The sequence below is a fragment of the Bombina bombina genome, chromosome 2 (assembly GCF_027579735.1).
Source record: "Bombina bombina isolate aBomBom1 chromosome 2, aBomBom1.pri, whole genome shotgun sequence".
Lineage (NCBI taxonomy): Eukaryota > Metazoa > Chordata > Amphibia > Anura > Bombinatoridae > Bombina > Bombina bombina.
In genome coordinates, this window is record NC_069500.1 from 620,104,921 (window position 1) to 620,120,068 (window position 15,148).

A 15,148-nucleotide genomic window follows, 5' to 3' on the forward strand; every position below is an offset into this window, starting at 1 on the left:
ACAAAAACTTGTGCACGTATTCCCCCATAGATATCAATGGAGAAAAAGTGTTAGAAAAAAAATAACACCTGCGATTGCGGAATGGCGATTGCTATATCGCATTACCCATTGATGTCTATGGAGACAAAAAAGTTTTGTTTAAATCTAACACCCTATTATAAACCCCTAGTCCAAATACCCCTAATCGCCAGCCCCCGACATGGCCAACACTAAATAAACCTATTAACCCCTAATCCTCCTCCCCCCGACATCACCACCACTACAGTAAAACTATTAACCCGTAATCCGCCGCCCACCCACCCACATCGCCAACACTTCAATAAACCTATTAACCCCTAATCCACCGCCCCCCGCATCTCCAACACTAAATAAACCTATTAGCCCCTAAACCTAAAAGATATAAGTAACACACAGTGCCCACCGATTCAAGGTAGTATAAAAACAATTTTAATATCAGCGCAATTAAGCGTACATTGCACTCAACAGGCACATCATACAAAAGATGAAAACCTCTGTAGCTGTGGATTTCCAGCGTTCTTAGTGAGGAATCTCATACCGTCTTTTTACTGTTTCCTTTAGGATACCAATGCGATTTTAAATCCTTTAATCTTTCACTCAGTAGCCTTTGCGCAACAGAACAGTGCCGGTTCAAATGCAGTTACGTGTACGTTGAATTGCTAGTAAAACCCTACGCATTTCATTTGCACAACGAGCAAACTTCTTCAGGGGTACCTTTTGTTTAACATATACGCTTTTGCTTGAACAGTCTGATGTGGGGGGCTAGCAGTTTAGGGGTTAATAGTTTTATTTAGGTGTTAGCGATGTGGGGGTCGGCAGTTTAGGGGTTAATAGGTTTATTTAGTGTTGGCATTTGGGGCGGCGGGTTTGGGGTTAATACTTTAATTTAGTGTTGGGGATGTGGTTGGGCGGCGGATTTAGGGGTTAATAGGTTTATTATAGTATTTGCAATGTGGGGGGTGGCAGTTTAGTGGTTAATATGTAGTTTATGGGTGTTAGTGTACTTTGTAACATTTTTGTTATGAGTTTTGTGAAACATTTTGGTTTCGCAAAATCCATAACTACTGGTCTTTGATAGTGGAATTGATCGTTACGGCATAAGCTATAACGCTAGCGGAATAGCCTGACCACACAACCTGTAATACGAGTGAGCGGAATATTCCATGCTCAAAAGCTATTTTTTGAGTGCTGAATGGATATTTGCGGTATAGGCTAAAATGCTAGCGGTATAGCCGTACCGCGCGACTTGTAATACAGGTGAGCTGACTATTCCGCTCGCAAAGGCCAATTGTTCAGCGGTATAGCCGTACCGCACAATTTGTAATCTACCTCATAATTTTGAAACAAATATTTTACCTTCAAAAGACCTATAATGAAGGTGCCCCCAGTTGTCCCCTTTCAGTTGGTATTGTAGATATCTGTGATAGTATTGCTTAGAAGTTTAAGTAATGTTTATTGTCCATTTAACCCTCTTCTTGCCAGACACATCAGAAAGGATGAACATTTTCCCATCACGAATAAAGACAAGTATTAGCCCCTTATTTGCTAGAAAATGATCAAACCCCCTTTATTTGCTAGATACACAGTAACCAATAATAAATCTTAACTTGGCAGACCACAACTGCTGCATTATTAAGGATTTTTTTTAAAATAGTGCTAAGAACTACAATTACCAGCATTTATTGAAATATTCACCCTGTAAGCAATCAGAACAGAGATGTGGGTACCTAATTCCCAATATTCTATCATAATAGCCTACAGGGAGATCAATACACAAACAGCTTAAAATAACTACACCAATCTCCAGCACATTTACCAGCATAAGAGATTTGGTTTGTGTACAACTGCTGTGATGAACGTAGTTGTGTAACATGTCTCCCATACTTTAGTTCCAGGATTTATTGGGGAGCCTGTGAAAGACATGTCCTGCTCCTGATTGAACCAAAATCCCCACCATACTCATGCTGCAATGTGAAAGGCCAACAGTACAGTAAATGTAACTGTAGTGAGGAGGATTTTCCTGTTAGGCACATCTTAGCATTGAATCAACCTAATGCACTGATCTAGTGAGCAGCCTCTCTTTCTAGGACAAATGTTCCAGTTTTTAGGGACTACTTCAGCTTCGCCCATGACATGGCCAACTATATTTGTTCCCTCCCTTAACACGCCCATGTGTTCCAGCCTCTCCTACCATAGCCCCACCCACCATACACCAGGGGGTCACTGCCCACAAATCGACTTAACCCCCTGTCCCAGAAAGCATCTGGGAAATGTTGGGAGATATACAGTGACATTCAGTCTTACAGTGCTTGCAAGCAGGGACACTCTGCCCTCATGCATGCAGCTGACATTCTGTACCTCAGACATAGGTATATAAGAGAGAAAATCATGCAAGCAGAAGGTTTGTGCAGTCACTGCCTATACTGTATGTCTGCATGGGGGTCAGTGTTGATGGTATTTAGCATAACCTATACAGTTTAAGGTTCACTAGTTAAATGCCTATGTTATTTGTATGCCAGGTTGTCACAGTCACATCATAGCATGCTTAAGACTTATTTAATGGGTTGACATTTTTTTTCCATGGGAGGAGGGGTGGCAAAATATTTCTTCGCCCAGGCTGCAAGTATCCTTGGCTGTGATTAAAAAGGACTACCTGCAGTACAGTCTCCAAGGTTGGTGAAAAATATAGTCTTTTTCTCACTTACTAGGGGCAAGATTAATTATGCGGCGCAGGCTTCAGCGCAACTGCTGAAACCCGCGTCACTCGTAATTTCACCTTGCACATCAGGGGATCACATAAACTGTGCCAGCAGTTCATATACTGCCGTAAGTCGGATGAACTGGCGATGTCCAGAAATTTAAGTAAATACACATTTTTGGATTTGCCAGTGACTTACGGCAGTTTAGAAACTGCCGGGACAAAAGAAAAAAAAAAGATAAATCGCCCCTTAAAAGTCTAACCCGCCTCCCAAAAATAAACCTGACATGTCAAAACCCCTGTATCCGCCATCACCCCACATCACATCTAATAATAAATGTATTAACCCCTAAACCACCAACCCCCCACAACGCAATATACCTAATTAAACTATTAAACCCCTAATCCGCCATTCACCCACATCGCAATCTAAATAATAAATTGATTAACCCTTAATCCGCCATCCCCCCACATTGCAAACTGCCTAATAAATTATTAACTCCTAAAATTAAAATGAAAAATCCTAACAGTACACCCCCTAATCTAAACTACCAATAGCCCTTAAAAGGGTCTTTTGTAGGGCATTGCCCTAAGTTAATCAGCTCTTTTACATAAAAAAAATACTAAGTCCCCACTAACAGTAAACCCCACTGCCCCCCCAAAGTAAAAAACCTAAGATACCCATTGTCCCTAAAGGGGTATTTGTATGGGCTTTGCCCTTAAAAGAGCAATCAGCTCTTTTGCAGCCCATGAAAATAAAAAAAATCCCTAATCTAAAAAATAAAGACACCCTAAACAATAAAAAAAAAGCCTAAATCTAATCCCCAAAAAAGTACTCACCGCTCCTCAAGTCCGGCAGAGAAAGTCTTCTTCCAGGCAGGTGAAGTTCTTCTTCCAGGCAGCGACATCTTCTTTCAGTGCGGGGACCTCTTCTATCTTCATCCAGGGCGAAAGCGGCGCGGAGGTGACTGCGGTGCAAGAACGCCAGCCGCGGAGCCATCCAGCATGAAGGATCCTCTTTGTACGATCGTCACTGCACACTGAGGATTGAATGCAAGGTACCCGTTTTGAATTTGGGGTACCTTGCATTCCTATTGGCTGAAATTTTCAAATCAGCCAATAGGATGAAAGCTACTGAAATCCTATTGGCTGTTCAAATCAGCCAATAGGATTTTAGTAGCTCTCATCCTATTGGCTGATTTGAAAATGTATTGCGGTGGGGGGATGACGGTTGACAGGTAGATATTGCACATGCGTTAGGTGTTAGTTAGAACTTCCAGGGATTATACCTACGGAACTTATATATTCAGTGCAAGGCTTGCTGTGCCTGCCTATGTGTGGCAAGGTGAAAATGGAGTAAAATTTCTCAATTTTCACGCTTGTAAGTCCTTGCGCAGTATATATGATCCTGATTTGCGACGCGGTTCAATATTAATTTATGGAAGTAAAATTACCGGGCGATGGGTGAAATATACGCGCCGCATTTATATGTAGCACTGTTTATGTGATTGCAATACCGGACTAAAAACTGGCGACGCCGGCTTTTGCGGCCGACTCTGCATATGTAATCTCGCCCGGATGTTTTAATCAATCTGTCTTTCTTTTAAAAATACATTGTCATAATTTTGATAAAATTATTAAAAAGGTAAATCAAAGAGAGAATGTAAGTGCGTTATTTTGTGTGCATGTGGGCATGTGCGTGTATATACTGTATATATGTGTGTGTGGACGCATATGAGTGTATATATGTCTGAATGCATGCACGTGTAAAGTAAACATGCATATGTTTGGATAAATGTGAGTGTGTGCATGCTTGTGCAAGCATATATATATGTGCATGCATGTGTGTGAGTATATATATATGTGTGTGTGTATATATATCTGCATGCATGCGCTTGTATATGTGTGTAATAATAAATAATTATGAAATAAAAAAGAAAAATATTGCAAACGTGTTTCAGTGTAAAAATGAATTGAATTGCAATGTGTTCATTTCAATATAAGTAGTTTATTTTAATTAACAATATCAATCATACTGCTGTCTCACACAATGAGGAATATACCTAATCTATTCTTAACCATTCCTACACAATTTTAGAAATACACATAATTTTGAAGAATAAATCTGTTGCTTCAAGGAAACTCATAACAATTTTATTTTTTTCCCTTCAGATTCTAAAAAAGAAACCCATAGGAAATACATCATCCCAATCTCATGCGTGATTGCCGTATTGTTTATCTTGCTTCTAGTAATGTGTATAAAAACATATTTTTCTAAGCGCTCCAGAAAAAAAGGTAAGAATTTGTTTATTTTTTTTCTTAAAAAAACATGGGGCTATTAAACAGTTCAGTTAAATTAAGAACCTATAGTACAAACAAAACTCTGCATAATCTTTAATTAAAATGATTGTTTTTTCCAGTCATGAAGTCTAAAAAAAATATAATGTGATCTACCTTGATGTGTAGTATTAGATTACTGCAACATCTGAGTAGGATGTTTCCTCTGTGTATTATTCCTTTCTAGGGTTAAAAGCATAGAACTCTACAGTCACTAATGTAAAAAATAAATGAGAACAAGCAGGGCATAACTAGGCTTCACTGGGGCTCTGGGGCTGTCCTTTCAACAGCTGCTTCTCTGTGGCTGTGAGTCACACTTCATACATAGGCCCTGATGATCCTAAGTGCTGCAATGTGGCGAAATATTCAAAATGGATGTTGAGAAAGCCAGAGAAATATTCCAAGAGCTTGAGGTCATTGTTTAAAGGCAGCATCACTACCTAGAAATAAACCTTAGTTAAAAAAAAACCCTATCCTAAAAAAATTACTCTGATAAATGCATTTGATTGGGCATTGCCCTTAGAAGGGCATTTGGTTAGCACTGTCTTTGAGTAGCAGCTGCCCACCTAGGAGCTGGATTCAAGTTGGGGGGAGTAAAATCTTGGGGTTTAATGTTAGGCTTTTTTTGGATGAGTGTTTATATTTTTTTTTTTTTCAAATTGTTTTTATTAAAGAAACACAGGTACAGGCAAATACATGTACACGCGCATAAGGTAAGGCAACAAAGATGTTACAATCAAAATTCTGAGATCAGTGCTACATTCTAGGCATTAATATACTATCAAATGTTTGATAAAGAAAAAGTCAGTAAAGCAGAAATTACTCATGGATATGTACGGACCTATACATTGAGAGATACACAATAGCATAGTCAAATATCATCTTGCGCTGAACCTGTGCCTCTAAATTTTAATAATAATAATAACAGAGAACAAAACTAAACAAAACATCAAACTACTAATGTTATAGGTAATGTATACGAGCTCATCTCAAGTCTAGCATTGATTAGCAGGAGTGTAACATCTCATAGAAAAAACATTAGTGCAGTCTAATTACTAGTGTTATATGTAATATATGTGAGCTCATCTCAGGTCTAGTATTATTTAGCAGGAGTGTAATATCACATAAAAGAAAACAATAATACAGTCTAACTACTAGTGTTATAAGTGATATATATGAGCTCATCTTAGTTCTAGTATTATTTAGCAGGAATGTAACATCAAATAAGAGGAAATATTAATACAGTCTAGCTACTAGTGGTATAGGTGATATATGTAAATCATCTCATATCTAGTATTCTTTAGCATGGGTGTAATATCACATAGGCGGAAACAGAATAGGCTAACTACTAGTGTTGTAGGTGATATATGTGGGCTCATCTTAGGTCTAGTATTATTTAGCAGGAGTAGAACCTCACATAAAAGTAAATATTAATACAGTCTAACTACTAGTGTTATGTTATAGGTAATATATGTGAGCTCATCTCAGCTCTAGTATAATTAAAGGGACACTGTACCCAAAATTTTTCTTTCGTGATTCAGATTGAGCATGAAATTTTAAGCAATTTTCTAATTTACTCCTATTATCAAATTTTCCTCATTCTCTTGGTATCTTTATTTGAAATGCAAGAATGTAAGTTTAGATGCCGGCCCATTTTTGGTGAACAACCTGGGTTGTCCTTGCTGATTGGTGGATAAATTCATCCACCAATAAAAAATTGCTGTCCAGAGTACTGAAACAAAAATAAGTTTAAATGCCTTCTTTTTCAAATAATGATAGCAAGAGAACGAAGAAAAATTGATAATAGGAGTAAATTAGAAAGTTGCTTAAAATTGCATGCTCTTTCTGAATTACAAAAGAAAAAATTTGGGTACAGTGTCCCTTTAAGCAGGGGTGTCTTATCACATAAAAGGAAACAAATATTCAGTATCAAGTTGCACTCACCTAGATTACGAGTTATGCGTTATGAGTCAAATAGCAGCGTTGTGGCCCATAACGCATCATTTTCCCTAACGCAGCCATTACAAGTCTTGTCGGTATAGCAGTACCGCAAGCCTTTTAGCCTGTACCGCAACGTCAGTACCGCACCCCTAAAAATGACCTTTTTTCATGGGATTCCCATAGCGCCGGTATTACTAGTTTTGCGGTGAGGCTTAAAAGCGAGCGTTACAGCCTAAAATGACAAGATCTGTACCGCCATCTAAAGTCAGTAGTTATGAGTTTTACGCTACAAAGCTGTAACATAAAACTCATAACTAAAATGTTAAAAAGTACACTATCACCCATAAACTACCTATTAACCCCTAAACCGAGGCCCTCCCGCATAGCAAACACTATTTTAAAGTTTTTAACCCGTAACCTGCCGCTCCCAACATCACCGCCACTAAAAAAAAATATTAACCGCTATTCCACCGCTCCCCGACATCGTCACCACTATAATAAACTTATTAACCCCTAAACCACCGCCCTCCTGCATCGCAAACACTATTTAAATATTATTAACCCCTAATCTGCCATCCGCCCACATCGCCCCCACTGTACTAAAGTTATTAAGCCCTACACCGCCGCCATTATAATAAACCTATTAACACCTGGGGCCCGATCCGATATGCAGCGTCGCCCGCAAAAGCCGGCGACGCCAAATTTTGCGCTGGTTTGGTATCACATATACGGCGTAACATAGAAGTTACGCTCGTATATTTCACCCTTCAGCCGTAGTTTTTTGGCCCATAGAGTGATATACCAAACCCGCGCAGTTTGGTATCCAATATACAGCGTAAGGACTTACGTGGCGAAAATAGAGAAATCTTACTCCATTTTCACCTTGCCACAAAATGCAGGCGTAGTAAGCCTTATGCTGAGTATTGGAGCCCCCTTATTCCCTAAACTACCTGCAAAATTAAACCTAACACCTAACGCATGCGCAATGTCTATCTACCGGTCAACCGCAATCCCCCGCCGCAATCCCTAATAAAGTGTTTAACCCCTAAACCGCCACTCCCAGACCCTGCCGCCACCTACATTATATGTATTACCCCCTAATCTGATCCCCCTACACCGCCGCCAGCTATATTAAATGTATTACCCCCTAATCTGATCCCCCTACACCGCCGCCACCTATATTATATGTATTACCCCCTAATGTGAGCCCCCTACCCCGCTGCCACCTACATTAACTATATTAACCCCTAATCTGAGCCCCCTACCCCGTCGCCACCTACATTTACTATATTAACCCCTAATCTGAGCCCCCTACACCGCCGCCACCTATTTTAAATATATTACCCCCTAATATGATCCTCCTACACCGCCGCCACCTATTTTAAATATATTAACCCCTAATATGATCCCCCTACACTGCCGCCACCTATATTAAATTTATTAACCCCTAATCTAATCCCCCTACACCGCCGCCACCTATATTAAATATATTAACCACTAAACCTAAGTCTAACCCTAACACCCCCTAACTTAATTATTATTGAAATAAATCTAAATAATATTAATATTATTAACTAAATTATTCCTATTTAAAACTAAATACTTACCAATAAAATAAACCCTAAGGTAGCTACAATATAATTAATAATTACATTGTAGCAATTTTAGGGTTTATATTTATTTTACACTAGGTACAATAGCTATTAAATAGTTAATAGCTATTTAATAGCTACCTAGTTAAAATAATTACCAAATTACCTGTAAAATAAATCCTAACCTAAGTTACCATTACACCTAACACTACCCTATCAATAAATTAATTAAATAAACTACAATTATCTCAACTAAAATACAATTAAATACACTAAACTATATTACAAAAAAACCAAAACACTAAATTACAAAAAATAAAAAAGATTACAAGAATTTTAAGGTAATTACACCTAATCTAAGCCCCCTAATAAAATAAAAAAGCCCCCCAAAATAATACAATTTCCCTACCCTAAACTAAATTAAAAAAGTAATCAGCTCTATTACCAGCCCTTAAAAGGGCCTTTTGCGGGGCATTGCCCCAAAGTAATCAGCTCTTTTACCTGTAAAAAAAAGAACAACCCCCCCCATTACAACTCACCACCCACACACCCCTACTCTAAAACCCACCCGATCCCCCCTTAAAAAACCTAAGTCTAACCCCCAAGTGGTCCTTACCTGTCCTGAAGACCGGCGGAGAAGGTCCTGTTCCAGGCGAAGAAGTCTTCTTCCAAGCGGCGACATCTTCTTCTTCCAGGAACCAGTCGGCGCGGAGCGGAGGAGTTGAAGACCGATGACCGCGGAGCTGAAGACCGTCCACTCTGGAACTGCAGACCGGCGATGCTGGAACTGAAGATCGGAAACGCTGGAACTGAAGACCGGAGCCATGGAGCGTGGAGGATCCTCTTCATACGATCTCCGCCGTACACTGAATAGGAATTCAAGGTACGCGAATAAAAATGGCGTCCCTTGAATTCCTATTGGCTGATTTGAGCCTTCAAATTCAAATCAGCCAATCGGATGAGAGCTACTTTAATTCTATTGGCTGATTTGAATAGCCAATAGAATAAGAGCTACTGTAATTCTATTGGCTATTCTAATCAGCCAATAGAATTACAGTAGCTCTTATTCTATTGGCTATTCAAATCAGCCAATAGAATTAAAGTAGCTCTCATCCGATTGGCTGATTTGAATTTGAAGGCTCAAATCAGCCAATAGGAATTCAAGGGACGCCATTTATAATCGCCTACCTTGAATTCCTATTCAGTGTACGGCAGAGATCGTATGAAGAGGATCTTCCACGCTCCATGGCTCCGGTCTTCAGTTCCAGCATCGCCGATCTTCAGTTCCAGCATCTCCGGTCTTCAGTTCCAGAGTGGACGATCTTAAGCTCCGCTGTCATCGGTCTTCAACTCCTCCGCTCCGCGCCGACTGGTTCCTGGAAGAAGAAGATGTCGCCGCTTGGAAGAAGACTTCTTCGCCTGGAACAGGACCTTCTCCGCCGGTCTTCAGGACAGGTAAGGACCACTTGGGGGTTAGACTTAGGTTTTTTTAAGGGGGGATCGGGTGGGTTTTAGAGTAGGGGTGTGTGGGTGGTGAGTTGTAATGGGGGGGGTTGTTCTTTTTTTTACAGGTAAAAGAGCTGATTACTTTGGGGCAATGCCCCGCAAAAGGCCCTTTTAAGGGCTGGTAAAATAGCTGATTACTTTTTTAATTTAGTTTAGGGTAGGGAAATTTTATTATTTTGGGGGGCTTTTTTATTTTATTGATAGGGTAGTGTTAGGTGTAATGGTAACTTAGGTTAGGATTTATTTTACAGGTAATTTGGTAATTATTTTAACTAGGTAGCTATTAAATAGTTATTAACTATTTAATAGCTATTGTACCTAGTTAAAATAAATACAAAGTTACCTGTAAAATAAATATAAACCCTAAAATTGCTACAATGTAACTATTAATTATATTGTAGCTATCTTAGGGTTTATTTTATAGGTAAGTATTTAGTTTTAAATAGGAATAATTTAGTTAATAATATTAATATTATTTAGATTTATTTCAATAATAATTAAGTTAGGGGGTGTTAGGGTTAGACTTAAGTTTAGTGGTTAATATATTTAATATAGGTGGCGGCGGTGTAGGGGGATTAGATTAGGGGTTAATATATTTAAAATAGGTGGCAGCGGTGTAGGGGGATCATATTAGGGGATAATATATATTTAAAATAGGTGGCAGCGGTGTAGGGGGCTCAGATTAGGGGTTAATAAATTTAATATAGGTGGCGGCGGTGTAGGGGAATCATATTAGGGGTTAATAAATTTAAAATAGGTGGCGGCGGTGTAGGGGGCTCTGATTAGGGGTTAATAAATTTAATATAGGTGGCGGCGGTGTAGGGGAATCATATTAGGGGTTAATAAATTTAAAATAGGTGGCGGCGGTGTAGGAGGCTCAGATTAGGGGGTAATACATTTAATGTAGCTGGCGGCGGTGTAGGGGGGTCAGATTAGGGGGTAATACATTTAATGTAGCTGGCGGCGGGTCCGGGAGCGGCGGTTTAGGGGTTAATATATTTATTATTTGGAGTGAGAGGGGTTATTGCGGATAGATGGGTATACGTGTCGGGATGATGTTTAGGAGGCGTGTTAGACAGTTACGGGAGATTTTATACTTTAGTTAGTTTTTTTTAGGCGGCGACAGTTTCTAAAGTGCCGTAAGTCACTGGCGACTCCAGAAATTTGTACTTACGCTCATTTCTGGACATCGCTAGTTTGTCCGACTTACGGAACTTTAGCAACTGTCGGCGCCGTATATGTGATAGGTCGATGTGCAAGGTGAAACTACGGGCGGCACAGGTTTCCACGCTTGCGCCGAAACCTGCGCCGTATATCGGATCGCGCCCCTAAACCGAAAGCCCCCCCACAACAAAATATATTAATTAAACTATTAACCCCTAAACCGAAAGCCCCCCACATCGCATCGCAATAAACTATTTTAAACTAGTAACCCCTAAACCTAATGCCCCCCTAACTTTATATTAAAATTACAATTTCCCTATCTCAAATTAAATTAAAACTTACCTGTCAAATTAAAAAAACTAACAATTAAACTAATATAATTATTAAACCAAAATTAAACTACCAATGAAATAAAACTAAACTAAACATTAAAAAAATCCTAACACTACTCTAAAAATTACAAAGTATCTAATTACAAAAAAATACTAAGTTACAAAAAATAAACACTAAATTACAAAACATAAAAAACGAAATGATCCAAAATAATAAAGAATTACACCTAATCTAATAGCCCTATAAAAAAAAAACAAAGCCCACCCAAAATAAAAAAAAACCTAGCCTACAATAAACTACCAATGGCCCTTAAAAAGGGCCTTTTGTGGGGCATTGCCCCAAATCAGTTCTTTTACCTGTAAAAGAAACACAAAGACCCCCCCCCAACAGTAAAACCCACCACCCAACCAACCCCCAAAATAAAAAAAAACTCATTCTAAAAAAAACCTAAGCTACACATTGCCCTGAAAAGGGCATTTGTATGGGCATTGCCCTTAAAAGGGCATTTAGCTCTTTTACTGTTCAGACGCTAAACTAAAAAATAAAAACCACCCAATAAACCCTTAAAAAAAGCCTAACACTAACCCCTGACGATCCACTTACAGTTTTTGAAGTCCCGCTTGAACGATCTTCATCCCTGAGTTGAAGTCCTAATCCAGGCGGTGAGAAGTCTTCAACTAGACGGCCTCTTCAATCTTCATCCCGGCAGTGAATTCCTGATCCAAGCGGCGAGAAGTCTTCATCCAGATGGTGTCTTCAATCTTCATCCAGGCGGCATCTTCTATCTTGATCCCGGAGGCACGGAGCGGGTCCATCCTGAAGACATCTGGCACTTAGCATCCTCTTCATACGGTCGCCGCTGTACACTGAATCTTCAATGCAAGGGACGTTATTCAAGATGGCGTCCCTTGCATTCCTATTGGCTGAAAATTTTTAATCACCCAATAGGAATTAGGCCTCCTAAAATCCTATTGGCTATTCAATTCAGCCAATAGGATTTAAGCAGCTCTCATTCCATTGGCTAATTCAAATTAGTCAATAGAATGAGAGCTGCTTAAATCTTATTGGCTGATTTGAATAGCCAATAGGATTTTAGCAGCCCTAATTCCTATGATGAGGGCGAAAACATAGTGAGCGTAGTAAAGAACTCTTGAACGGTTCATAGGAGGATGCACAGAACTTTGTGGGATCGAGTATTCAGACGAGTTCAAAATAGAGGCTAGCGCTGCTGTGTTTCCTAGCTTCCACAAGTGTTCCATCACAATGCGTTCTATGGATGATAAGGGTATTGGCAGATCAATATATTTTCCCATATACACAGAGGCTTCACTGTATGAATGTCCAATCTGCTGCCTGTTTAGGGAACACTGAGTGGAAACATTCTGCTGAGCTGCTATGCTGTTTGATTTCGGTGTAGGTTTTATTTCGTAGGTGGTTTCCTCATCTGGCAAGAGAAATGCAGAAGTGTCAAGAGGTGGAGCAGCACCACAGCATGGATCAAGTTGTGTACTATCCAGCCATGCGGCATCCCGGTAAAAGTCTTGCCGTGGTGACTGTTAATCCTCATTACCGGGTTTAAAGGTAGATGCCGATATCAGAAGTGGTCTCTGACTAGACCATATCTCTTGAGTGGGGATGTCAGCAGAGTTTTACAGAAGCTGTGATCCCTATTATTTCCTATGGGATACACATTGCCAGCTGTCGACACATCAGAGGTCAGCCCTCTTTTTTGAATCAATGTTTTGTTTGTTTTTTAAATTAGCTTTATTGAAAAATGATGTTGACATACAACAGAAAGAGAGGGATGCAGCTTTTTTTACAATAAAAAAATATGAAACAATATCTGTTTACTGATACAAATGGATGTATTAAAAAGTTTGTTTCAAGTGCTTCTGTTCATCAACTTCGAAATACTGGATGAGGTTATGTCAACAACTGGGATTCAGATTTGTCCGTGCGTAGATGATCTATCCAGTCTATTTTACTTTAACTTTTAAAGTAACTATTAACAATCCGTAACTATTAAAAGATATACAGTATATTATTCTTGTAAAGTTACTTACAAAGTACAACTATCATTCTATGTAAAGTGTATATGATAGAGAAAGGGGGAAAAAGAGGAAGGGGTGAGGATGGGAAAAAAGAGGAAGGGGGTGAGGATGGGGTGAAAAAAAATAAAAAAATATTTATTTACTGTTCTCTATCTTGGCATAGGGTTTGAACGTGTATCAATTTAGATGTTTTGAATATCAGGGCCATAGAGTTACCACAAGCCGATATTTTACTGACATGGTCAGTATTTTTAAGGTTCAGGTCAAAGTTAAAAATAAAGATGCTATCATGATGAAACTTCTTCGAAGTGTCTTGGAATATAATTATAAACCAACGACTAACAACTTTAGTTCCTAATATATGCTGTATAATGATTTATGCCTATGGTCAGTATTTTTTCCAGAAAAGGTGGTAACCCTATTGTTCCCTGGTTAGTCTGTGCCAGAGAATATGCACTTTCTGGACAAATATGGTGTCAGGCATTTCTGTACAGCAACACTGAGGCTGCCACCATCTTTGTAAAGGCAAATCCAAACACTTTTCTTACGCAGTGATCCTGGTTTTTCATGGGACATAAATGATACAGGCAGGCTTTGGGAACTCCTTGTAGCGACACTTCTGAGTGCAGAGCCAGCTGGCTCTAGGAGGCCCAACTGAGACCTCAGAGATCCGTGTAGCTATACCCCTGACAGCATGTAATTTTTGTATTAGAATGTTCCTTTATTGCTGTTTGGATATGAAATGGCTTAATGTTAATATGTGCTACAAATGAATTATAAAATAGTTGGAAGGAATGAAAAATACCCGATTTTTTATACTTAAAGGGACAGTCTACACCACAATTTGTATTGTTTAAAAGATAGATTATCCCTTTATTACCCATTTCCCAGTTTTGCAAAACCAACAGTTATATTAAATATTTTAACTTGTATTTAAGCCTCTGCTTATTTCAGTTCTTTTGACAGACTTGCTTTTTAGCCAATTAGTGCTGACTCCCAGGTAACTCCACGGGCGTGAGCACAATTTTATCTATATAGCACACGTGAACTAATGCCCCCTAGTTGTGAACAACTGTCAAAATGCATTCAGATAAGAGGCAGCCTTCAAGGTCTAAGAAATTAGCATAAGCATACCTAGGTTTAGCTTTCAACTAAGAATACCAAAAGAACAAAGCAAAATTGATGATAAAAGTAAATTGGAGAGGTGTGTCCAAGCAGCGGCTTTGAACAGTCGCATCTTCCTGGAGCTCCGGGAGAGGAGACAATAATCCGCCGATTATAGCTCTAAAACTACAGCATCCTTCATCATAACGATTATTATCGTACTTCCACTTCATCCAAACATCATTTTGTTGCTGTGTCAATGACCCTGAAGAAGGAATAGGACGTCCGAGGCCTGCAGCGGCAGCTAATTTGCACGCAATGTCCCGTCCCCCCCGGTCACCTGGGGTATTCTACCAGAACTGGAATTATACAACAACTTAAACAACATCCCATAACTCCTACAG

At 39.3% G+C, this 15,148-nt stretch overlaps 1 protein-coding gene across 1 annotated transcript in view; it reads left to right on the top strand.

Moving 5' to 3' along the window:
- The window catches only part of LOC128649341 (programmed cell death 1 ligand 2), a 180,589-nt gene that overhangs the window by 105,590 nt on the left and 59,851 nt on the right, over positions 1 to 15,148 (top strand). The window contains exon 4 of the mRNA XM_053702555.1: positions 4,889 to 5,011. Coding sequence (XP_053558530.1) covers positions 4,889 to 5,011 — 123 coding nt within the window. The remainder of the gene's footprint in view (positions 1 to 4,888; positions 5,012 to 15,148) is intronic.